Source organism: Heliconius melpomene, chromosome 20, assembly GCF_056956725.1.
Source record: "Heliconius melpomene rosina isolate 202511_hmr_F chromosome 20, ASM5695672v1, whole genome shotgun sequence".
Lineage (NCBI taxonomy): Eukaryota > Metazoa > Arthropoda > Insecta > Lepidoptera > Nymphalidae > Heliconius > Heliconius melpomene.
The window spans coordinates 13,782,533-13,808,254 of record NC_140408.1 but is presented as its reverse complement, the minus strand read 5'-3'; the positions used below and the strand labels follow the sequence as shown (position 1 = coordinate 13,808,254).

The 25,722-nt window shown below is 32.3% G+C and overlaps 1 protein-coding gene across 2 annotated transcripts in view; it reads right to left on the bottom strand.

The window, feature by feature from the left end:
• Window positions 1-25,722, bottom strand: part of LOC146528122 (scavenger receptor class B member 1-like) — a 54,935-nt gene extending 29,213 nt beyond the window's left edge. The window contains exons 1-2 of one of the 2 annotated variants that reach the window (XM_085204672.1): window positions 25,643-25,722; window positions 22,093-22,303 (exon numbers count right to left, since the gene is read on the bottom strand). In XM_085204672.1, the coding sequence (XP_085060798.1) occupies window positions 22,093-22,108 (16 nt within the window). In that variant the 5' untranslated portion in view covers window positions 22,109-22,303; window positions 25,643-25,722. Of the gene's footprint in view, window positions 1-4,107; window positions 4,468-22,092; window positions 22,304-25,642 lie in introns of those variants that run through there. The other variant, XM_085204671.1, reaches the window with a different exon arrangement.

The following is a 25,722-nucleotide window of genomic DNA, read 5'->3' as shown; positions in this document are numbered from 1 at the left end:
ATCGGTAATAAAATATATAATTATCTATATGTTTTTTAAGTATGTATCTATATAGAGGCCAGTCATGACGTACCTCCAAAATTCGGAAGGAAGTATTTTATTGGGGCCGGAGTGTCTTAACACTAGGTTCCCAGGTTCCCTCTGCCTGCTCTGCCATGTGTATGACTGCTTGAGAGCGAAATTGAGATGCCATATTGATTCATAAATTATAATCTATGAAAAAAACTGCATCTCAAGATAGCTTTCAAGATCGATCTTAGATTGATTTATAAATTTCCATTTGACTATAAAAGCTGGGAATCTGCATACAAAAGTTTAGTACTATTTACATAGAAAAAAAACAGAAAATCAACGTAAATATGTAATAAATTAAATAAATTGAAAGAAACTATTTTTATCTTCTATGGCCAAGGGCAGTGGGATCCATGTCCGATCGTGGCAAATACTGTAGGTCACTCTCAAGGTATTATTGGTGATATATAAAAACATGTTACTTATATAACAAATAGATAAGTATTAAAATTATTAATACACTAGCGACCTGCTCGCGGCTTCGTCCCCTTGTACCTTTTATAAAAATATTTATTTTCTCACCTGATTTACTTCCGCGATCTAATAACATAATAAAATAAAATTAATCTAATTAATAATCTAATTCAATAAAATAATAGTGAAAACTACATTTATATCGTTCTAGTCATTTTTGATATTAACGTATAAAAACTCAGTGATTTACCTTGTTACCAGAGGGAGGACATGAAAATAATTTATTCCCCCGAGTAGGAATCGAGCCCACAACGGTCCGCCCAGACCCCGCGCCGCTGCGCCAGGACGTCCTCGATTTATTTAATCGAATGTGATTTTTATACTGTTTAACATAATTCTACCATTATCAGTTAATAGTTATACAATTATGTATATATCGATTCATTATTATACTACTAAAAATGGATACTAAATAAAAAAATAAAATATGCACTTAAATTATGGTGAAGTATGAGATTTATTTTTGTCCTATTTTTTTTTATAATAACTTTTTTAATTTCTTAATTTCTGTCTTTTTTATTTATTACACTGTAAAAGTTTAAAACATAAACAATAAATTTATTTATTTTATCATTTTGTAACAAAGCAAGCTAAAAGCGAAGCGAGAGAGCGAAACCATTTATAAGTTCTATTAATAAAAAAGTATATATTATGTATAACTAAATAATAATCGAATGTGAATGCAATTTTTAATCGATTATTTCTGTTCAAAGTAAGTTAAATAATCATTAAATAATATATTTTGGCGGTCATCGATGCACATGACTCAGGTAATACAGTTTTAATTGATAGTCAACTCGAATTTTCTAGAAAATTTTGCAATATTTTTTTTAATCTTTAATTTTGTTAATATTTTTGATCATTTGATAAATAAATAATATGTTGGAAACTAGGCGTAGCCCATGTGTTTGGGTGGATTTAAAATATATAAAAGGGAACCCGTTCCTTTCCGTTCCTGTAGGAATTTTAACACTCCCTAACATACCTGCATGCCAAATGTCAACTTACTAAGACCAGTAGTTCAAATAAAGTCATAGAAAGATGATTCATCTTGTTATATTTTATTAAAGAAACGTTTCTCCACCTTCTGAGCCTAAATTCGAGATGTCGAGTATAGAGAGATGGAACTTACCTAATACCGTACCGGAACGAAAAAGTGGACCTTAATTTATATACCTACAACCGTCCTCGATGTCTAAAGCCATGTGCGTGATACAGCGTGAAGGTATAAAAAAAAAAAAAACACCCCCCGAGTGGACATGGAGCCCACAACCATTGAGTTTACACTCAGACACTGTTACTGATCCACAACGGATTTATCTTATTTGTTTTATATTCACATTATGCAATATATGCATATTGCTCATATTTCCTGCAACCTTAGATTTTCTTAAAAAGGTCAATTCTGATATTTAAATGTTATTGAAAAATGTTTGCATCTTTGTTTGTTTGTTTATTTGAGTTTTTAATTGTCTTAGCGTGATCTATTATATTATTGAAGACTGTAAACGTGATGTGTTGTGGGTTCGATTACCCATTTGGGGAATTCTTAGGTGTGTGGTTTGTATATAGGAATGTTAATATTTATCACCTCTATTTACGTAATGTTTTAAGAAGAGGCTAAAAGTGGAGAACGGAGTGTCTTACCAAAGGATTCTAACTAGACTAGCTTTCACATGCGGCTGTGCCTGCATCACACGAGCATTATAAAGTGATATAATACAAGTCTTTCCTCTATAAAAGAAATATCCCACAAAAAAATTTAAAACCAGTTGTTCCTAAGATTAGCGCGTTCAACCGAACAAGCCCTTCTACTAAGTAAGTATATAAAAAAAAGTATGAATAAAACAAGCAAATATACAAATATTTAATTTTGATTGTCTTTTTATTTTATTTTTAAATAATATTACATATTATATTTTTAATTTGATTTTCGGGCGAAAATATACAAAAAATGGAACAAGATTCAATTGAACTTTGGAAAGAAGCAGTGACTCATCACTAACTTATTTATATATCTTATACAAAATAACATTTTACGCATATTTCGTTAAAAATAACAGAAAAAAATGTTATAAATGTTGATTTCTTCAACTACTATGTTTCCTTATTGCTATGTTTAGAAAAATAATGACTCAAAAAAACACTTCTTGTAAATAGTCAACGACACCTGTACATTACTTGTGGGTTTGATTCCCGTAAAAGTGAAGGACAAAGTTTAGTTCGCATCACGTGGTAAAACAAAAAATCATATACTTTTAAAGAAATAAGAAAAAAATCGTTTATATAGTGCAATGCGCACAGCTATAAATACGTTTTATACAAATTTTATATGAACCTAAACTGGAGTGATTGACTAGTACCACTATTCGGGTCCTGGCGTGGGCCCATCATCAGATAAGCTCGATGATATCATATTATTATAAAACAGTTCTTAAAAATTAGGTTCCCGTGTTCCCTCTATCTCCCCGGTTATGAACATAATACAGAGGGAACCTAAAAAAATTATAGAAACAATTATATTTTACTAATGTTACGCTTACAGGATCACCCTATGTGGGCTATTTTGGTTGTACTAATTATTTATTTTTTCTTTAAATTTCCTCCTGAATCATTCTGTTCATTTGTAAAAACTGCATTAAAATCTGTTGCGTAACTTAAGATATAAAGTACATCGCGATATTTGATAATTAAAAAGCTAATAATGAGTGAATTAGCGATAAAATTGAAAAAAAAAAATTATTAAGATATAACAGGTATTTATATACCTTCCTGCGTATTTTTTTTGTAATTCTTTTTATGGGAAAATTTTTTTTTTGTGTAGCTGCTTCATATATGTTTCATTCACTTTTGTTAAAATTGTTAAAAAAAATACGAGAACGGATTCTTAACACATTTTTTTCCCTCTGATTCCCTTTGTTTATTCTCCTATATCGGGATACGACGTGAAATAAAATATATATAAAACTTAAATCTTATATAAATAAGATTATTCATGCAAAAATATTTTATATATTTTATTTAACTTTGTGCATAATATTTTAAAATAATTGCATCGTTTTTTTGACATTTTTACAATCAATTGTTATTTTTGTTCTTGCTCATCGCTACCTACTTGTATTTAATTTATTAAAATATATTTTTTTCCAATTGGATTTCCCATAGTCATGTGAATTTTTATTATTTTCCTTTTATTTAACTTAATAAATGTTTTTTAATTATTTAAAGAAAATAATGAAAATGAAAAAATAATATTTCTCAATAAAGAAAAAAAATAGCAGATATGTATGAAATTAAGAGGTATTATAGATTTATATGAAATAGAAGAAGGTAAAAATAAAATACTTATTTTAACTGAAAGATCATTAATAATAATAACAACAAAGTAAGAAAAAATAAAATTTATATTGATATATGATTTAAGTTTTTTCGACGCAAAAATATAAAAAAAACTAAATTACGTTCGTATTTAACAAAGAAATATTATGTTTCATTCATAATTTGCTTAAAAAAGACTAAACATAAAACAATATAAAAATATGCATAAATAAAAAAACTTACATTTAGGCTTCCTCGATAAAACACCGTTCTTTTGCTTCTTAAACAAACGATTAATAATTTTCTTCTCGTTAAATTGCAAATCGTCTAATCTACCCAAACCTTCACACTCTGAGGCACTATCGAAGTTAGTGTCCAAACTCTTCACTCTATTCGACAGATCCTTTAACTCCTTGTCATTACAACTAACAGATGAATACTGCTTTCCAGTGACGCGATTCCAAATTTGCACTAATTCTTTCATTTTTTGTCACCAACTCTGTCACTGAACACTAGACACTAAGTTTCACGCAACACTCGTTTTAGACTTTTCACGCTGCACGCAAACACGTCATTCGCCGTCTATCGAGTAAATGAGTGTTTACGAGAAACGCACATTTATATATAGGTGTATGTATGTATGTGTAGCGATTTTATAAAACCTGTTCGTAATGTCATTTCGCTTTGCGGTCAGTGTCAGTGTCACATTTTTTTTAATTGGCCTAAACGGAAACGGCGTGAAAGAACTATTTTTTTAGTAATTTTCAAAAAATAATGTAAATAGAATGTTTAACAGAAAAAATATAAAATAATAAAAAATTGATATGTGGATTTCTTTTTTCTAAAACATACAATAAGATTTAATCGATTGGAAATTTCCTTTTGTTTTTGTTTTGCTATGATATAGGGCAATGAAAGGCTGTCTGAGAAGTGTGACAGCGTCTGACTGCAACGGCGATGGTTCGAATTCGATTTCCATTCATGGGAATTTATTATTTTTATAAGGTCGCCCGGCTAATATAAAGTTCAGCGTTGAGCTCCGCCATTCAACACGAAATGCCTTGATTTCGGGTAGGATGTAGGATCCTCAAATATTTATTTAAATTTATATTTTCATTTCTTCGCTCTGATGTCGAGGCAAAGTGCGGCGTTGACTTCCGCCACTAAACACGCAGTGAATTCGGCGGAAAGCGAGAAACGGAGTGTATTAACACAAGGTTCCCTCTGCCTACCCTACTGAGTGTGGGATACAGGGGGAAGCTAATAAATGTAGGATTCTGGAGGATAACCTGGCTGAGTTTAAACGTAAAACGAAAAAAAATATACTTGAACTGACAAAAGTCACGACGCCAAAACGACATTTAAAAATATTATGCAAAATAATAAAACAAATAAAAAGTATAATATATTTTAAATGTTATTACAAATAATTATTTTATATAAAAATAACGGTACTTAATAAAAGTTACAGGAAGATAAGTTATGTCAATTAAAATTTTATTTGAACTAAGATAATGAGGCCACTGGTAGCGCAGGGGCACAAGTATGCGACTGTAAGTAAACACGACAGGGTGTGGGTTCGATTCCTACTCTAGGAAATTAAATATTTAATACGTTAATTTCCTCGCTCTGGTAACTAAATAAAGCTTGCCTCCAGAATTCTGAATTTCTGAATTAGCATACGGAATTGTTTTAACGGGAACGGACCAGGTTCCCTAGAGACTAGAGAGGAGACTCTTTCCTCTATAAAATAATCGAACCAGCAACACCATTTTTAGAATCACTTATACTGCTTTAAGCACTTTGCAAAGTAAATTATTCAAGTGCATGCAAATCTTTTGATAAGTTTTTATATCATCATTACTTACAAAGGTTTTTATACAAATTGTACTTATCTTTTTTTATTTACTTTATACTTACAATACTGTATGAGTCAATGTGTGTGAGAAATTTCTAGAATTAATGTTTGTGCACCTATTAATGACTGTTTGTTTTTTTACTGATATGTACAGTTTCACGCAGTAACCAGCAAATAGCAGGGTAGAGAGACGGAACCTAGTGTTAAGATACTCCTTTTCGCCGAATTTTTCGGGGCATGTGATGAATAGTGGAACTCAACGCCGCGCCGGGCTGTTGCCTTGGTGAAGAGAACCCACTACCACCATGCTCACACCCTTGTGTGACGGCCTTAGTTTTTTTACTGATTTTGATTTATAATGTCAATTGAGTGGACTTGATCTTGATTCAAGGTTAGTCTGGTTTTTTCTTCAATAACCACTTCCGATAAGTTTTTTATTTGAACTGAGAATGTGGTGAAAGCGTGATCGTATGGTCACGCTTTCATTTTTCAGGGCAGACCTGGTCTCCAGTTTATTTGGTTTAATGACAATGTGCTACGAAAATTTGATGTATCTATTATAAGTATACAATTCTATCTTTATAGGTTGATGTATAATTTACGAATTTACAATAAGATATAATGTAAGTTAATAAAAACATTGGCAGTCGTTTTTCACTTTCGTTAGGAGCTAATATTTTTGTGTCAAGGATTTCTTTTATAGTTCAACTTTATTCATAAAAAATCTGGGGTTCCAGTTAATTCAGGGTTTGGCATTGCTTATATGCCAACCCCCCAATCCGCCTACACCCATGGGTAAAAAAATAAGTATTTTCTTTATTTCCAATGAACATGTTTCATTTCATGTTTTTCTAATTACATTTTCAAATTCTGACTAAATAAGTGACTTTTTTATTATGTTGTTTTAACCGTCGCGTCACGCTTACAATGTATAATGTTATATAGCCTGTATAAACACTTAAAGAATTTGTTAATTCAAATGAGTAGTTCCTGAGATAAGCGCGTTCAACCAAACAAAATGAGCTTTATAATTTTAGTACATACATATATATAGATATGTATAGTGATAATATTTTCGATTGGCGAATATTTTGGTTATTTAACGATGCAATACTTTAAGAAGGTCATTGCAATGTCATATTTATTTATTTACAAACAACATAAGACTTGCTTTTATACTATTAATAAAATATTGTAATTTTGTATATACGAGTATGAGCCCGTCGTGGCTGGGTGGGTGTAACTGTATTGCGACGGTCATGGGTTCGATCGTCACTCGAAGAAATAAAATATTTATTTACATTTATATTAAAAAAAAAACAGGTTAAGTGCGAGTCAGACCCGCATTCCGAGGCTTCCGTATCAATTTCAAACTAAATGTACTACAAATATACTTATGTTTATAATGTTTTTTTATCTATGAAATAACCATAAATATTAATTTTCTTTAATTGTGTTAAAGTTCTCACTTTGTGTTAAAATGTATCCCGCGTAGCAGCATAGGCCGAGAAACCCTAGTATCAATTAAACAATTCTTTCCCTTATTTACGTTAAATTTCAAAAAGTGGCAAGGCACAACTTAAAGCCACTCCTTGTCTTCCCAAAATGAAAAAAAAATTAGTTATGTTAATTGACCACATAATTATAGCATTATTATTTTATATATTTTATATATCTAGATTATTATCTAGATATAGATATATAAAAGACCACTGCGCCACAAAAATTAAAACTTATTTTTCGATAAAAAAAATCTGCAATTAAAAATATTTCGTATGTACGAAATTAATTACAGTTTTTTGTTCCTTTTGGTAAAACCCGATACGAAGCTTAAACAAAGTATAATAACATATTACTGTTAGTGATATATTGGCGCCCATGTGGCTGTTTGATTGTGAATTCGGCGGTTGTGGGTTCGATTCCCACTTGAAGGAATCAAAATAAAGAAGAAAATAAATGACATAAAGCGCGATACATAAATACAATATTTGCGTCTAAAAATATACAAGAAAAGCGTGTTTTTAGCGACTCATGATGTTTTTTTTTTTTTTTATTGAATGTCCAACGATTCAACACGAATTTTAATTAGGTTATAAATATTAAAAAATATTAAATTTGGTCACTAGCCGTAATTTTCAAATGATTTGTTCTTTAAAATGTTATACAAAAAAATGGTGTTGAAATTCGACGAAAAGTGAGGAACGGGGTGTCCCATTGCCTACCATACTGTGAGCAGGATACAGCGTGAAGCTGATTGTTTTTATTTTTATGATGTTGAAAGCATTTTATGTTGTTTTTATTTGGATTTAATAAATTATGTAATAAATAATAAATAAAATATTATATAATAAAATCTAAAAATATGAATTGCATCACTTGTAATAATTATATCCTCATGAAGTTTGGCTGTTATACGTACCTAACATAGGTGACAATATACTATTATGGCATCAACGAACTGGTGTGATGATGGAGCCAGTACCTGAATATTGGAACTTTTCAGACTTCAGTAACTAGTAAGCCTAATAAGCCTAGAGATGATCTCGGAATAGGAGAAGATTACATTTGTAATAGACGCAGAAAAGGTGGAAAAGTGTGACTTAATTACACGTAATAGAACCCAAAACAATGGTTTTTAAATTTTTTGTCTGTTTGTCTGTGCGTTTGTTTTCGCTAATCTCAAAATCGGCTTAACCGATTTAGATGCGGTTTTCAGTATTAGATTCTGGCAAGCTCCCGAAAACATTTAGGTTTATTTTATTACAATTGGTTTATAAATAAAAAAGTTATGTCAATTTAAAGTACTTAGTTAGGTCCGTTTTTTTTAAATACTAAGAGTATTTATAAATATTTGTATAATTCAAGCGGGTGTAGCCGCACGGGCCCACTAGTAAAAAACGATTCATAATTGTTTTTTGAAGCGATAACTAGACGTTTCATGTTTATCTTTATTTCTCGTCCCTAGGGTTCCCTTAGCTCTTCGTTACGATTGCACACCCATCTCAACGAAGTGAATATCGCTTACCCTAATTTAAGTTACCTAACTAATTCTAGACATCTAAGCCCTAATAGCCCTTGAATACAAAATAAATAATTTTATAATAGAATTTAGAATGTTCACTCTTTAATAATCGATTTAAAGATTACTATTATAATCTTTTATTATGGTTCACTCCGGCCGTTAAAAATAAATTATTAAGAGTCCTTCGTGGCGCAGCGGCACAAGGGTGTGAATCTAACGCGACGGTTGTGGGTTCGATCCCCACTCGAGGAAATTAAATATTTATTTACATTTATATTTTCATTTCGTCGCTTTGGTGTCGAGGCACTGAGCTATACACAACTCTTAATCAGATCAAATCAGTTTCACTTAGTGTTAAGACACTCCGTTTCTCACTTTCCTTGGGGGATAATGTAGGGGAACAATAAGAGAAAGCATCTCGAAATTCCTACAAGAACGAGAAATCTATATATATACCTATTATACTGAACACAGACGAAGTAGCGGGCTACAAGTCGTTGTTTTATAACTATAGTGTTTAATACAAAAAAATATATGTTTTTAAATGTAGCTTTAAAATATTTTAATATTTTTCTCGTTGATAAGAATCTTGAATAAAAACTTGGTTGCAATTATATAAGTATTATTTTTTAGCTTCATACTAATCTAGTGTTAATACAGTGCATTCTCCACTTTCCGCTCTGATTTAGAGAATTCGGCGGAAAGTGGAAAACAGACTGTCTTAAAACTAGGCTATCTGTCTGCCACCTCTGGATGCAGCGTGAAGCTAGAAAAAAACTATATTAAAAAAAATTGTTCCCTTAGGGGTTCCCTCCCTTGTTCTATGACGATAGTGGGGACCCACTATCGTCATAGAACCCACTACCGTCGCGTTTACAAACGCCACCATAACTAATATTATATAATATCATTATTATAATTAAAATTGAATGTACACCTACACTACATAAATCATTAATGTTTTATTCATATATTAATCATTCAATGACGTGGTTTCATTAGCTTCACTTTTCTAATACGATATGTGACGTATTTCTAGGAAATACCTATTGAGGAGGTAGTATAGTACGTTTTATATCATTAAAATGTTAATGAATTAATATTATACGTTTCATTGGCTTTTGCGCTGTTTTCTACGTCAGAGGATGTAGGTTCCAGTTTTTCTAGTTGTTTGTAGATATATTTACTTGGAGTTTGATTTCTTAATATGTTGACGTGCTTGGTAAGAGGTTCAGTAAACGTGATGGTTGTGGATTCTACCACCATGTGTTCAACATCCCCACATTTTCGATGAAGATGCTTAATTATTTTCATTTTCAAGACAATACGTGCAAAAATTACCCTCATCTATAAAATTAGAACTAACGCAGACAGAAGTATGCGACTGTAAGCGCGACGGCGAATGAAATATTTAATACTTTCATTTCCTCGCTCTGGTGGAATGAAGCAAAGCGCGGCGTTGAGTACCGCTTCTCAAGCCGCAATGTCTCGATAATTTGATGGAAAGTGAGGGACAGAAGTAACATAATGGGAACGGAGTCTTGACACTAGGATTCCAGGTTCCTCTGCCTTCCCTGCCTGTGTGCGGGAGACAGTGTAAAGTAAAAAAAAATAACACACAATCATAAATATAATTTATCGTATTGTATAACAATAAGGAAAAACCAAAATGGTTCTGTTTACTTTTTATATTTAGCGGATCAAGTATTTTTACACAATATAATCGACAATAATATTATACTTTTTTATATTCTGATGATTTCCATGAATGAAAACGTCACAGTCGTCATGGAGACTAATTTCAATTGAGGGATTTTTTTGTCATCGTAGTGACAGTCATTTTCAGAATCAAATCAAATTAGCTTCACGCTGTATCCCGCACACAGCAGGGTAGGCAAAGGGAACCTAGTGATAAGACACTCCGTTTCCCATTTTCCACCAAATTCTGGAGTCATTGTCTGTTGAGTGGAGGAACTCAACGCCGCGCTTTGCCTCAACACCAGAGCGAGGAAATGGAAATATAAACGTAAATAAATATTTCACTTCCTCGAGTGGGGATCGAACCCATAACCGTCACATTACAGTCACACTTCTGTGCCGCTGCGCCACGACGGAATTCCCTTCACTTAATGTGCAATCTCTAAAATATTTTACGGTACATCGAGAGTGGAGTGTCCTAACACTAGGTTTCTACCTACACTGGCGTACGAAAAATGCGTGAAACCGCTTTCTTCGTGAGATTGTATCCGGAAGCGAAAAATACTTAACTGTAGTTAAAGTATAGTTAGCACTGTAATAAGCTATTGTTATCTTGAACTTAGTTCAAGGTGTTTATGATTATGGCAATTAAAACTGCATGTTTAGTTACTAATGGCTTGTTGGTTAGTATTTGTTGCTAGGAGGTTGCAGGTTGCAAAATAGAATAGAGAACGTAGTGTCTCAACAACTAGAAAAAGTGTTTATGTGTAAAATGATCTCATCTGCCTGAACAATTCAATTTATTTAAATTTTACGTAGTATTTAACTTTCGAACTACGCTATTGATTTTAATGCTCCTTCCACTAAATGCACAATTTTATATCAATATTTTTTAATTCGTTTCAAATTTCGGCCATTATCGCTTCAGTAGTTTTCTCTCCCGAAGAAATTAATACACTCCGTTCTCCATTAAGACACTTGCGATTCTCGCTTTCTGCCAACGCCGAGCTTTACCTCTACTTTAAATAAATATTTCATCTCCTCAAATGGGGACCGAACTCACAACCAGTCGGTTTTACAATCACACTTTGAGCCCCTGCGCCACGACTAGCCTCATATAATAGTGTCTTATATACAATTATCAGAAACTTAAAAGTAACTTATCAAGCAAATGTATCACCCGGAATTGTTTAAATTATAAAAAGAAAATAATAACAACAAAATAACAATTTTAATGTGAACGAGATTATATTACAGAAACTTCCTAGTTTAATTATTATTATAAAACATATAATTATTTAATTTTTTTCATAATGCGCTTTAAAACATTATATAACTATACGATTTTTATAATTATTTTGCATTGAAGCGCGAAACATTAAAGGTGATGGTTGTAATTTAATTCACAATCCTTGCTCTGGTAGCATGTTTAAAGATACTATTTTTTTTCATATTAGACATCATTTTTTTTGTAGAATAAGAAAAGAAATTAAGTGATAAGTCACTCTTTATCCATTTTATTCTAGATACTTGGTGTTTTTTTGTTTTTATGACAAAGAGAAAGCAAACGATCACCGCCGCCCACAACCCCGTGTTACACCTGAGGAGCTACAGGTGTCTTGCCGGACTTTAATTTGACTACGCGGGCGAAGCCGCATTCAAATGCTAGTTAATAATAAAGGTAGTCGATTTCATATAGGCCTTATACATATTTAAAATAGTTTTTCCTGTGACCTTGAATAATTGAAAGGCGATCAAAATGTCACTACGAATTAATAAGTACTTAATTAAAGACTTTGGTGTTTTTGTATTCTTATAAACGCGCGTAAATACCTTAGAAATAATAAATTGAAGGTATATCTTGATTTTTCTAGAACTTTTTGGTCACATCTAAGTTTTTTCCAGCTTCACGCTGTATCCCGCAGTGTGGGCAGCGGGAGCCTAGTGTTAAGACACTCCCTATTTACCGCCGAATCTGGAAACATTGCGTGTTGGTTGGCGAAACTCAACGCCGCGCTTTGTATCGATACCAGTTTGTAGTGTCGAAATATGCGTTTTTTGCAATATAAACGGCCATATCTTTTTTTTTAAATAAATGTAGACATATTTTTTTTCAAGAAGTCATGAGGCCTTAAATCTGAGTACCTATATATGGTTTAAATGTCAAATCGATATCTCCAAGAGTTTCTGAGATAAAGGCTCTTGACAGACAGACCGATAGACAGACATACGGACAACAAAGTGATCTTATAAGGGTTGCTTTTTTTCTAAAAATGTATGGAACCCTAAAAAGTATTATTATGATTAATTTACATTCCGACAATGTTTCAAATATTGCAACTGTATTTCATTTTTCTTTTCTTTTAACACATTTAAACATATATATATATATATATATATTTATTTATATCATGTATTAGTATTATTAAGTTTAAGTATTTTCTTTTTTTTTATAATATATGTGTAGTGTATTTATATATGCAAAGAATATATGTTTATGTAGTTTATAAATGTATAATTGTATATATGTATGTATCTATTTTGTCAGTGTCATGTTTCATCTGTTAGTATAAGTATTTTGTTTGCATTGTGCTCTCCCCGCTGTTTTGATATATATCCACTTCCACAGGTTGGCTGGAAGAGATTTCTTTTAGAAATAAGTCCACCCTTGTCAACTATTTTTTCATTTTATATTATTATTATTTTTGTATGTGTGTTTTTTATGCAATAAAGAATATAAAAGTAATACACTCCCTCTAAATAGAAAACTTGAGAACAACGACAGTACTGAGACCTAAGTGAAACCCTCTACCTCACATTTGCTCATGATGAGAAGAAATCTTAAATGAGGAGCTGCATGACAACGTCTCAAACGCTGTCATAGTAATAACTAGGTACACTAATATATGTTCCTGTAGTGGCGAGGACGACGATAAAAATTAAATGGAAAGCAACGGGAACAGCGACCAAAGGCATTGGTGGGTACAATTTGAAGATAGCCATCAAAGCTAGATGCGAAGCGGTCATGATATCCATCATGACAGTAATGGAATCCTGCATCCATGTCGCAATTTCCCCTAACCGTAACATTCTCGTATATTTATAACCTTTTAATAAATCTTTCCTCGAAAATAAAATCGACCTTATTTTATTTTCAGAATGTCCAAAAAATCTAGAAAAAATGTTACAACAACTGTCAGATGAAAGCAAGAAAGCGGGGCTCACAATGAACACAACAAAAACCAAAATATTAACTAACAGTTCGCAGACATACACTATCACAGTTAATAATGAGAAAATAGATTATGTTGATGACTACATATATTTGGGGCAGCTTATAGCCGCGAAAGATACTATGCAAAAGGAAATTGACAGAAGGATAGCTAACACGTGGAGAAGGTATTGGTCACTAAGTGAAGTGATGAAAAATAAAGATATAGCAATGAAAGAGAAGAGAAAAGTATATAATATGTGCATTCTACCATGTTTAACATATGGTTGCCAAACTTGGGCCATATCAGAAAAAATAATGAAAAAAATAAACGTATGCCAAAATGGTATAGAGCGAAGTGTAATTGGCGTGAAGAGGAAAGATAAAGTAAGGCTGAAAGAAATAAAAAGTAGAACAAAATTTAGAGACGCAGAAACAACATGCAAGACTTTAAAATGGAAATGGACAGGGCATATGTTGAGAGAAACAACTGAGAAATGGACTAAAACAATAACAGAGTGGTACCCCAGAATTGGGAAAAGAAATAAAGGGCGACAAATGAAACGTTGAGAGGATGATATTAAAAAAGTAGCTGGTACAGAATGGATGAGGATAGCGAGAGATAGAGAGAAATGGAAAGGTTTAGAGGAGGCCTATGTCGGAAGACAAGCTGTTGACGAAAGCCGATCGTCTTCGCATAGAATTAATTAAGGAAAACTAAGTATATAGATAGTAATAGGAAATAGGATAGTACAATCGGTAAATAAATAAGAACGCCCCATATTGTAAAATGTTTACAGCAATAAAGGCTTATTTTATTTATTTTATTTAATAAATCTTTCAAAAATCAAACTAAATTATATCAGCTTCACGCTCTATCCCGCACACAGCAGCGTAAGACACTTTTCGCGGAGTTTCTCAAGGTATTTCACTGGTGCTAGAGCGATGAAATGCAAAATAAAAATAAAAAGGTAATAATTAATTCCCTTGAGTAAGGATCAAATCCACAACAAAGAACATAAAAAAAACAAAAAAAAAATAGATGTTTTGATTATTTTTTTTGTTTTTTTTTTTATTACATGACAAAAGTTTAAAAACATTTAATTCAATAATATTGTCAATAAAGACAATAATTCTCGCTATAGGTGTGTGGATATTGCACAATATCTAAGGAAATGGCCAAAATGTCAGATTACCTCGTAAAAATTTGAAACAATCTCGTTCCGCATTTTCATCTTTAAATCTGTAAAGGTCAAGGTCGCTGGTTCGATTCTCTTTTTAGTGATTACTAAAAAGTTGAGTTATTATTTGTTTTTTTAATAAATTAATTAATATATTGTTGCTAGCTATATACTATATCTTGTCTTTTCATATATGATCTTTTTTGTTATTATTATTTTCATACTTAACCCTGTATGATGCCTTGTAATAGCCTCTTTGTTTCAAAAAATATTAAATTTATTTAATCAATTGCTATGAGTTTATCTTTTTCCCAAAAATGAAAAAGTTTTTTTTCAAACAAAATAAATAATAACATATATATTTACCTTTTTATTAAAATATACTTATAATAAAAAATTATAAATATATATCATAAAATATACCTATAATATAAAATATAGCTTAATGCAGAAAAAATCTACATGTACAGACAGACACACAATAAAACAATAAGGAATGATTAAAAACAATATTATTGCAACTTCATGTTATAATTACTTTAATACGCAACTTTAAGTAAGTAGTACTTAATTTATATATTTTAAACGGTTTTTTTATCATTTTCTTATGATATTATAATGAGATATAAGGTTTAATTAATTTTTTAGCACTATTTTCGCGCACGTTCGATAGGTTATTTACGTCAATAAATGGAAATAAACACCTGTAAACGATATTTACATATATGCACAAGTATGTTCCTTTGACTGCGCTTAGTATAAAAAATTGAATGAAATTACAATTAACTTTCTTTTCTCAGACATTGTCGAGTGACAGAACTAACTCATCGCTGCATTTTATTATTTATATAATACGATAAACTTAAAATGTATATAATATTATGTTACAAACTCTTCCGTTACAAAGAAGAGCTGAATGAGGTTGAATATGTAGCAGGATAGGCAGAGGGAACCTACTGTGTTTATTAAGACGTTGCCGTTCTCCACTTTCCGCCGAATTCCGGAAGCATTTCGTGTTGAGCGAGAACGCAGCTTTCCTCGTAGGAAAAGGAGAAAATTAAATATTTCATTTCCTCTAGTGGAAATCGAACGAAAGTTCCTAAGACAAAGGAAAATAAAGTAAATTTACTTTTTACAGTCGAAACTATAGAAGAAAACATACCTATGTAAATGGTAAAGGTCCACACAAGCGTAGACAACGAGCCTTACAGTACTCAACCACTGCGAGTATATCAGGTAACTTACAATTATATTATTTTGTAACAATATCAACATACCTACTTATAAGTTTATTATTTTTTATCAATTTAAGTCAAAAGGCCTTCAAATATTTCTATAATAGTCCTTTCTAATTTTGATTTACTGTAAACGTCTCATACAATCATTTTTTGTCTCACTCTACATTCTGCATATGCATGCGGCGGGAAAATAGTATTGAAACACTCATTGAGACACTAAATTTTTGAGATATTTCAAATCACGGAACTCAACCCTCCCCCCAGAGCAAGGAAATGAAAATATTAAAAAACTTAGTCGTCCGAGTGGGAATCGAACATGTTGTGCCACTGGATCACGACGGCCATATACTCGTAAATATGTAAGCTTCTTTCTTTTGTGTTTATGTATGTTTATATACCAATCTATTTCTTTTTAACAGGCCTTCAAATCTATCTATAAATAGTCATTAATAAGTATGATTCACTGAAACCGTCACATAAAAATCATCAAAGATAGAAAATAAAGCCAAGTTAGGAAAACCCGAAGGCTGCGGTTGTCTTTGCATCTGTATATGGAAAGTTCATTGCATATTTAAATTATATGCGACAGAGGAATCTACGTAGAACCTTTCCGGTATGACCGGAAATAGTTGTAACGACTAGTGGTACAGTATCTGACTGCAAAAGATGGTTATGGGTTTGATCCCAACTCGGGGCAAAATTAAAATATTATTTATTCCATTAGACCATTATAAGCTCTGTTGAATCGACAAATTACATGGAAATGCAGCGTCATTTATACAGGAAACCGCCATTATACTTAATTTATTCCTATTTCTCCGTTACGGTAGATAGAGTTCATTCACATCAAAAATGGGTTAGGAAAATTGAGTATATTAACACTAAGTTTCCTCTGCATTTTATATGAAATACACCGCATTGTTATAGGTTAGGCACCTGGCACTTGATGTGAACCTACTAGTGTGACATTTGGCAAGTAGTAAGAACTTACAATATAAAAAAGGAAAAAACCGAAAAATGGAAATTTCCATACGCACGCAATGTTAAGCTTCAATCGTGAAATTGGCACAAATCCCTCGGTGGCGAGATCGACTCGGACTCTTCCGTTTTTATATGACAACTTTATTGTCATTTTAATACAATAACTCCGTTTTTTTTAATCGGCTTCAAGGTGTACCCTGCACACATACCCTACCCTACACACCTACCCTAGGTAGAGGGAACCTAGTGTTAAGACACTGCGTTCCCCCTTATCTTTTTAAACTTAAATAAATTTCAACACGTCGATGCCCACTTGGAGGAAAATTATTTGCATTTCTTCACTGTGAACTACCTTAGGCAAAGCTCAGAATTGAGCTAATTTAAAGAGAAATATTCGTTTTAGTTATTAGTCTTAAAATCCGTGACCCTTGAATCCGTGAGCTTATAATCATGAAAACTAGAACATTTGCAGACTGTCGTTCTGTTTGTCGTCTATATATGGAAAATTAATTGCAATTATAAATTAATGGACCATTATAAGACTTCCTGATGCTCCGGAAGTAAGTTATTTAAGTCTGAGAAAACATGTCCGTGATTTCCCGACAAGTGGTATATCTGTGTCGCTACTAGATCTTATCCTGATAACTTATTATATTATCTATATCTTTATGTATGTTAACTTATGTCAGATAACCATAAATTAACTGGTTGAGACTTAGCCTAGGATCGATACACTCCTTTCATTGTGGTACAGTGTCACAGTGCAAACCTGACTCGTATTGCGGGTTCGATTCGCACGCAAATAAATGAAATTATTAAAATTTTCATTTCCTTGCTCTGGTAACGAGCCAATGTTCGTAACGCCAGTCAGCAGAACGTGAGGAAAGCAGGTGTCTTAATGGGAACAGAGTGTACTAATATTAGTTTCCCAGGTCCCTTTTGCCCACCTTGCTAAAAAAAACTAAATAATTATGTAGTTTAAGGAAAACTGCGGACGCTAAATAAAATTGTTATTTCTAATCAGTACCAAGGTGAAGGCCTTGTCATTAAATTATCGATTTTAATATCCATGAACGTATACAGTCATGTCCTAGCGCAAACTCTCCCACACAAATATTCTATTTGTATATGTAACCTTCTATATGTCATATATTGACAATTTTAGAAGACCCTGTGGAAATAGGAATGGATTCACTGAAGATATATGGTTTTTTTATAAACAGTTGAGACACTCCTTTCAGAAGTATTGTGTGTTAAGTGGCCGAACCTATTACTTACTTGTTACCAGAGCGAGAAGATCACTTATTCCTCTGAGTTGGAATGGAATTCACAACCTTCGACTTTACAGTCACGCGCTTTGGCCACTGCGCCATAACGGACAAATATAGACAATAAAAAAGTTTTAGGTCTAAAGGACTTTTTGCTATTTCGTGGAAATGATTAACAAAAGCACAAAAAAATATTTTTTTTCATAGACATAGTACATATTGAAATTGATAAATTATTCAGATTGATGTTAATAAAAAATTATTTCGAATGAATTCAGATTTTTTTCTCTTATGGAATTTTTTTTTCAATTATTTTTGTGCTGAGAATTGACTATAAATAAAAAAATACACAGTGATTTAGCTTAATAGTACTTATAGATGATAGGAATATATGTATAGCAAATTATTCTAAATTGAGTAAAGTCCTAGGAATGTCTTCCGAGACGTTGGTTTTACCTACATCGTAGGCTTACATGAGTTGAATCTCAACAACTTTTGAAATAAGAGTATTAACTATTTATAAATAAAAAGGTTTCTGGCTGAACCATTTAAGTATGTGCACTTCAAAAAAAATACTTTACTTCAGAATTCAAATAATTCATTTCCACGAGCGGGAATCGAACCCACTGCCGTCGTTACAGTCAGTCGCGTCCCATTGCGCTACGCCACGATAAAACTGTTATTATTATTACCTATATTACAATGGACAATACAGTTAAATATTATTGTATTATTATAAAACTATTACAATGAAGAATACATCTAAATGGATTAGTTTTATATTAAGAACCATATTATGATTAAGAGGCCGTTTAGGCGCAGTGGCACACGTGTGACTGGAGACTCCACGGTTATGGGTTCGACCTCCATTTGTGGGGATTTAAATTATTAAAATTCTTATTTTCTCGCCCTGCTTATATATAGCAATTATCCTCACATTTACACCTCACAAAACACACGGCCTCATATTAAAAACAAAAAACAGCTATAAAAATTAGGACAAGGAAAAAATATCTGAATTCATTGGAAACATTTTTTCTTAAAAATATCAATTTGAATAATTTTTCAATTTCAACATGTAACATTTCTATGAAAAGATATTTATTTTTGTTTCCGTTTTAATAATTTTAATGAAATAACAAAAAATAATTTAAGGCTATAATTTTCCACTTTATCTAAACTTGTTCGTAGTGGCACAATGGCTAAAACGTGTGATTGTAAACACGACGGTTATGGGTTCGTTTTTAAATTGGGGGAGTGAATTTATTGATATATTTTTCGTCACTTCTTCACTTCTGGTTACAAGGGAAAAACGTGGTGTTGAGTTACGCCACTCAAAACGCTATGTCTCGATAATTCGGCAAACAGTGTAGGTGTTATTTTTGGCTTCGCTGTAGCAGGGTAGGCAGAGGTACCTAGTGTTGAGACACTCCGCCCCCTCCACACCAGCCTGTAATTGAGACCTTTATCTTTTTAACCAGAGCAAAAATATAAAAAAAATAATTTCCATGAGTCATTCAACCCACAACCGTCAGATCAACAGTCAGATGCTGCGCCGCTGCACTCAGGTGGTCTTTCATTTGTTTTTTTTTAAACTTTGTTTCTGACGTAAGCGGTATTTCCAAGATTATCCTGTGGTTATAATCAGCTGGAAGATTCCACTAAGGGCTTTATTTTAAGTCCGGATTTTAAGGTCATATAAGGCTGCGTTTTAAAGCATACTTTTTAAGCGACTCTTTTGTCTTAAGATATCGTATTTTTTTATATAGATATTATATATATAATAAAATAATAAAAGCCGTGCCTTTTTTATAGAGTGACATTACGTATTTTCAATGAGTATAATTTTAAAGCTACTGTATGTTACACCATACTATATTTACTGGGGAGGTCCTGGACTTAAGCTTTCAACAGATATATTCGTGTAAATCTTATGTTTCAGGAGAAATTTTGTTGTTAGTAAGATTTCTGGGGTGGATCACTCAGCTCTCCCCCCCCCCCTCCGCCTCCTTTCCTACACGCATCCCATCCCGCCCATGTACAGCAGCGTTAAGTTACGTCAATAAACCTGCGTTTGCTAAATTAAGCGGAAAGTCCCAGTGTCATTATAGAATAACTTTTCAATTACAAGAATTTTGTTGTTCTGTGTCGTTATATTTTTTTAAGGTTCGTTGTATGTTATTGTGATATAAGCTAACATTTAAAACCGCAGCTATAAATTATAGACCTGAGGAAAAAAATATAAAAAAATATTTAAACTTACAGCAAGGGCAATATATATAATATAGTACACAGATAAAGAAATTACATGTCAACAATAACAATAATATATCTGTATGTAAAGATTTTTAGTTCCTTTTTTTAGCTTCACACTATATCCCGCACATAGCAGGTTAGGTAGAAGGAATCTGGGAACCTAGTGGCCCCCATTTTCCGCTAGCCGTACGCCGTGCTTTACCTAGACACCGGACTCCTGGAGCCCTGGAGTGGGAATCGAACCCACATCCCGTCCGCTAATGGTAACGGACAAGATACAACAAGAGTACATTTCAAGGGTAGTTTTATGAAAGTTAGGCTCTGTTTCTGGAATCCGGTTGAAATTGAAAATGTCGGGTTTTTTTGATATTCTTTATTATTTTAATATCATGCTTGGCAAAGTAGTAATAGACAATCTAGTGTTGAAAGACTCTGTTCTCCGCTTGTAACTTGATTTAAAGATAATTTGTGATGGCTCGCACCATATACAAAAAATTTAATTTGTTTATTTTATCATCAAATGCATAAGATAAATCGCGTAATAAAGTTTTTGTAAAACTAAGTACAAAGTAAATAGCCTATAAAATTAATAACGCATAATTTTAACGAAGATTAACTTTAAAATCACTAAAAAACTCTGCGAAATTGAATTGAATTGAATGCTGTATTAACTTTAGCTTACAATGAGACGTTATTTTGGGAAAAAACCAAATTATTGTGAACAATAACGTCTACGTTCCAATTTTTTTTTTTAGGTCAACACTATATGCCTAGCTAGGTAGCCAGAGAGAACGCCCGGGGCCACGAGGCGACTTTTTATATGGCCTTCCTCCAGTATCATCGATACTGTGTCGTAGAAGACCAGCCAAGTTCTTTTATTTCAGCTCATTGAGTTGCAAAACTTAATGCTAGGACAAAATGTTTAAATATTGAAAGTGATTTAAATATTTTAAGGGACTGAACCCACAATCATTTTAACATCCGCAGAATGCAGTGATGGCCTTAATTCACATTTAAGTAGCAATATCTTTTAAAAGTCAAGTAAACATTATACTTTTAAATTTTCAAAAGCACTTTTAAATTTTAAGGTAGTTGTAATAACTTCGAACAGACATCTTAAGGTGAATTGGGGTATAATTTCAATAAAATATTAGGAGTCATATAAGATATGAAATTAATGTCATACTTAAATGATAACATCGTCAATTGCTTAAGGCATACTTGAAGTCATGGTTACATAGTAAAGTGAGGTGGGGTACTCTGTCCCTGAAGAAATGCAAGCACTAAGTGGCTTCCTGTGACAGTTTGGGTTCCATTCCCATTTAGAGGAATAAATTATATTGTCATTTCGTCGCTCTGGTAACAAGACAAGATAATATTTTAGCAATCAAGGGAATATTTTAATTCTGTCCTTACAACCTCTCCTGGTAAGCAGGTCATATAATAGTCAAATCTTCACCTCTTTTCCAGGGTACTGCTATATGCGTGATGAAGCTACCAAAATATAATACTTACGATTAAATGTAAACATGGCTCGTTCTCCGTCTTCTTCAAATTCTCCTTAACTGAAGTAGTTCACTACACTGTTACTATATGAAATATATATTGTACTATATATAAATATATCTATATATATACATATAATTTGATATTTAATATATAAATGGAATCTAATTATTTATTATTATTTATGTCATTTAACACTCCACAGTAAGTTTTGATTGATCTGGAACAATAAAAAACATTGTTAATAATAATAATAATTAACAAGGCCGTCGTGGCACAGCGGCACAAGGGTGTGATTGTAACGCGACGGTTGTGGGTTCGATCCCCACTCGAGGAAGTGAAATATTTATTTACGTTTATATTTCTATTTCTTCGTTCTGGTGTTGAGGCAAAGCGTGGCATTAAGTACTGCTACTCAACACGTAATGCCTCAGAATTCGGCAGAAAGTGGGGAACGGTGTGCCTTATTACTGGGTTCAATCTGTGGGATACAGCGTAAAGATTTAATTTTGATTGATTTAATTTGATCTAATATTTTTTAGTAAGGAATTTTTTATTAAAAAAAATCGAAAAGGTTTTTATTTTCGATACATTGTGTGATGGCGGATCTCAACGCCGCATTTTGTCTTATTATATTTGAGTAAATACTTAAAAATAATTAAAAAATACATACATACATTAGATACATTCACAGGTTTATCATGTATAGAAGAGAATACGAAGAAATGCACAGAGGTCACGTAAAGTTATCATGTTAAATTACATATAATGTGTAAAGTATATTCTAATATATATGTAATTATATGAATCACACAAGCGAAATTATTGATAATAGAATATACTATAATATGGTTTATTATAAACGTGATAGGTTATGGGTTCGATTCCTACACATTGGAAATTAATATTTAATACTTTATTTATTTGCTCTGGAAAAGTGGCAAAACGCGGCGTCGAGCTCGCCATTCAACACGCAATATGTCGAAAATTCGAGGGAAGACTAATAGAAGTGTGTTAATGGGAACGAAGTATCTTAACGCTAGGTTCCCAAGTGACGTCTGCCTTCTCCGCTAAGCGCGGAAAACAGCGTGAAGCTTTATAAAATAAAAATGCGATATAAAGACTTTCGACGCGGAATTCGGGCGGAAAGCGTAGAAGAGAGTGTAATAACACTACTTATATGCATTGCTAAAAAAAATATTCGATTTAAGTGTTGTATACTTAATTTAATTTTCGTATCAAGAGTTCATTGCCCTAAAAGATCGGTCAATAACCTTTGCACTTATGTCTTGTATAATATATATTAGTATATGTACCTACATATCGCTTTTAAAGTGACCTTATAAAATAATTTTCGGACATTTTATTAAGGTTCCTTATCTCAAAAAAACGGTACCCTTATACTATCACTTTGTCTGTCTGTTTGTCTCAATAAGTTCATTTTTTTCTCAAGATGGCGTAGAGCTGTTTTATTAAATTAATATCATATAATTATGATGCTAAAATTAATATCAAATATGCAAGCAATTAGGGAACTTACTTCCCATTAACCTAGAACTATGATTTTTGGCAAGTACATATATATAGATATTAGATATATCACTGAAATAAACAATTAAAAACTTATATTTATAATTAATTTCATATAAAGTATGAAGTTGTGACACACACACACACTTGGATTTGCGGGTATATGCATACCCGCAAATTGTCAACAAAAATGTGTCAACTTTTATGACTTGTACTTCCCGTTGTCCTATAAAACTGAAGGAACTGGTACGGAGCTCTTGGTAGATGAGACCGACTCTAACTTAACCGATTTCTTTTAGTTTATATTCCATTTACAGATTTGACCCCTTTTATAACTTTAGTATATTATGTATATAGATTAAAAGTAAGACAAAATAACATTGTTATGAAATACCAGATAAGTAACTGGACAAAATAAACTAGATTATAAGCGCGCTTATCACATCTTTTTTACAGAAAATAATGTAAATTTCTTAGCTTCACGTTGCATCAGCTGGTAGGCAGACGGAACTTGGAAACCTAGAGTTAAGACAATACTGAATTCTGGAGCCATTGTGTGTTGAATGGAGAAATTCAAAGCTGCGCTTGACCTCGGTACCAAGATCAGAAATTTAAACATAGTTTTCAGTGAAATCAAATAAATAAATCAGCTTCACGCTGTATACAGCAGGATAGGCAGAGGGAACCTAGTGTTAAGACACTCCGTTCCCCACATTTCGCGGAACTTTTTACGTGTTGAATGGTGGAACTCAATGTCGAGCTTTTTATCTCGGTGCCAGAGCGAAGAAATGAAAACATTAACAAATACTAATTCAATACCTCGAGGGGGATCAAACCCACAACCGTCACGTTACATTCACACCTTTGTGCCACAACGGCCTAAAACCAAAATAAAATTATTTATAATCTATATATATCAAATTGAAAGGTCACTCACTCATCACGAAATCTCAGAAACTACATGTGCTAGGAATCTCAAATTTTGCATAGGAGTTACTTATAGGACGTAGGTGCTCACTAAGACGGGAATTTGCAATATTCGATTTCTAAGGGGTTGTTTTTGGGGTCGAAAGTTTGTATGAAGCTTCGTTACTACAAATGCTAGGAGTCTCAAATTTTGCATGGACGTTACTTATAGGACGTAGGTACTCATGGAGACAGAAATTAATAATAACGTAGTTCACGCATTCGAAGCCGCGTGCGGGCCGCTAGTTATGTATAAATTAAAATCAGCTTCACGCTGTATCCCACACACAGCAGGGTAGGCAGAGGGAACCTAGTGTTAAGACAATCTGTTCCCCACTTTCCGCCGAATTCTGGAGGCATTGTGCGTTGAGTGGCCGAACTCAACGCCGCACTACGCCTTCCTACTAAAGCGAAGACAAAAAATAATTATTAAATTATTTAATGAATAGGTATTATTTGTGGAATAAAAGAATGTTACATTTAGTTATAATTTGACATAATTATATTATTAACTAATTCTTTATCATTAGAAGTAAATGCTAATTTACTTGGCGAAATGGTTTAAGAGACCAGTTTATAGTAAATTAGTAGTATATAGTAGTTTATAGAAATATCTCAATTATATTATTATTTTTTTATTTTTTTAAATTTCACGCTGTTTCCTGTACATAGCAGGGATGGACAGAGTGAAGGTTTCCCGATGTTCATCGTTTATTAAAATATAATTAAATTAGTAAAAATATTAGCATATGCTTCCGGCAGATTATTTAAACTTTTGTGGTATAATTAGATTTAATATAAAAATTTTAAATAGAGTTAAATATCAGAGCTCTCCTAGTTGTTATAGTGTTTTGTTTTTGCCATCGCGTTCATAAAACATTTTTTATTACAAATAATTATTGACAAAGTCCTTTGCTTTAAGATGGTAGGTATAGACCTACCATCTTAAAAAAACCCTACAATAAAAAAAAATATCACTAAACACTTAGCAAAGACCTAACAGTGTTCAAAGTTCAAAGTTCAGTGTGTAAAAAATTACTTTTTTTTATAAAAGCATACTTACATATTATAAAAATCCAAAAAAGTTGTGACCATCGTCGATCAATTATTTGCAGAGTTAAATTACGTATTAACTGTACCGCG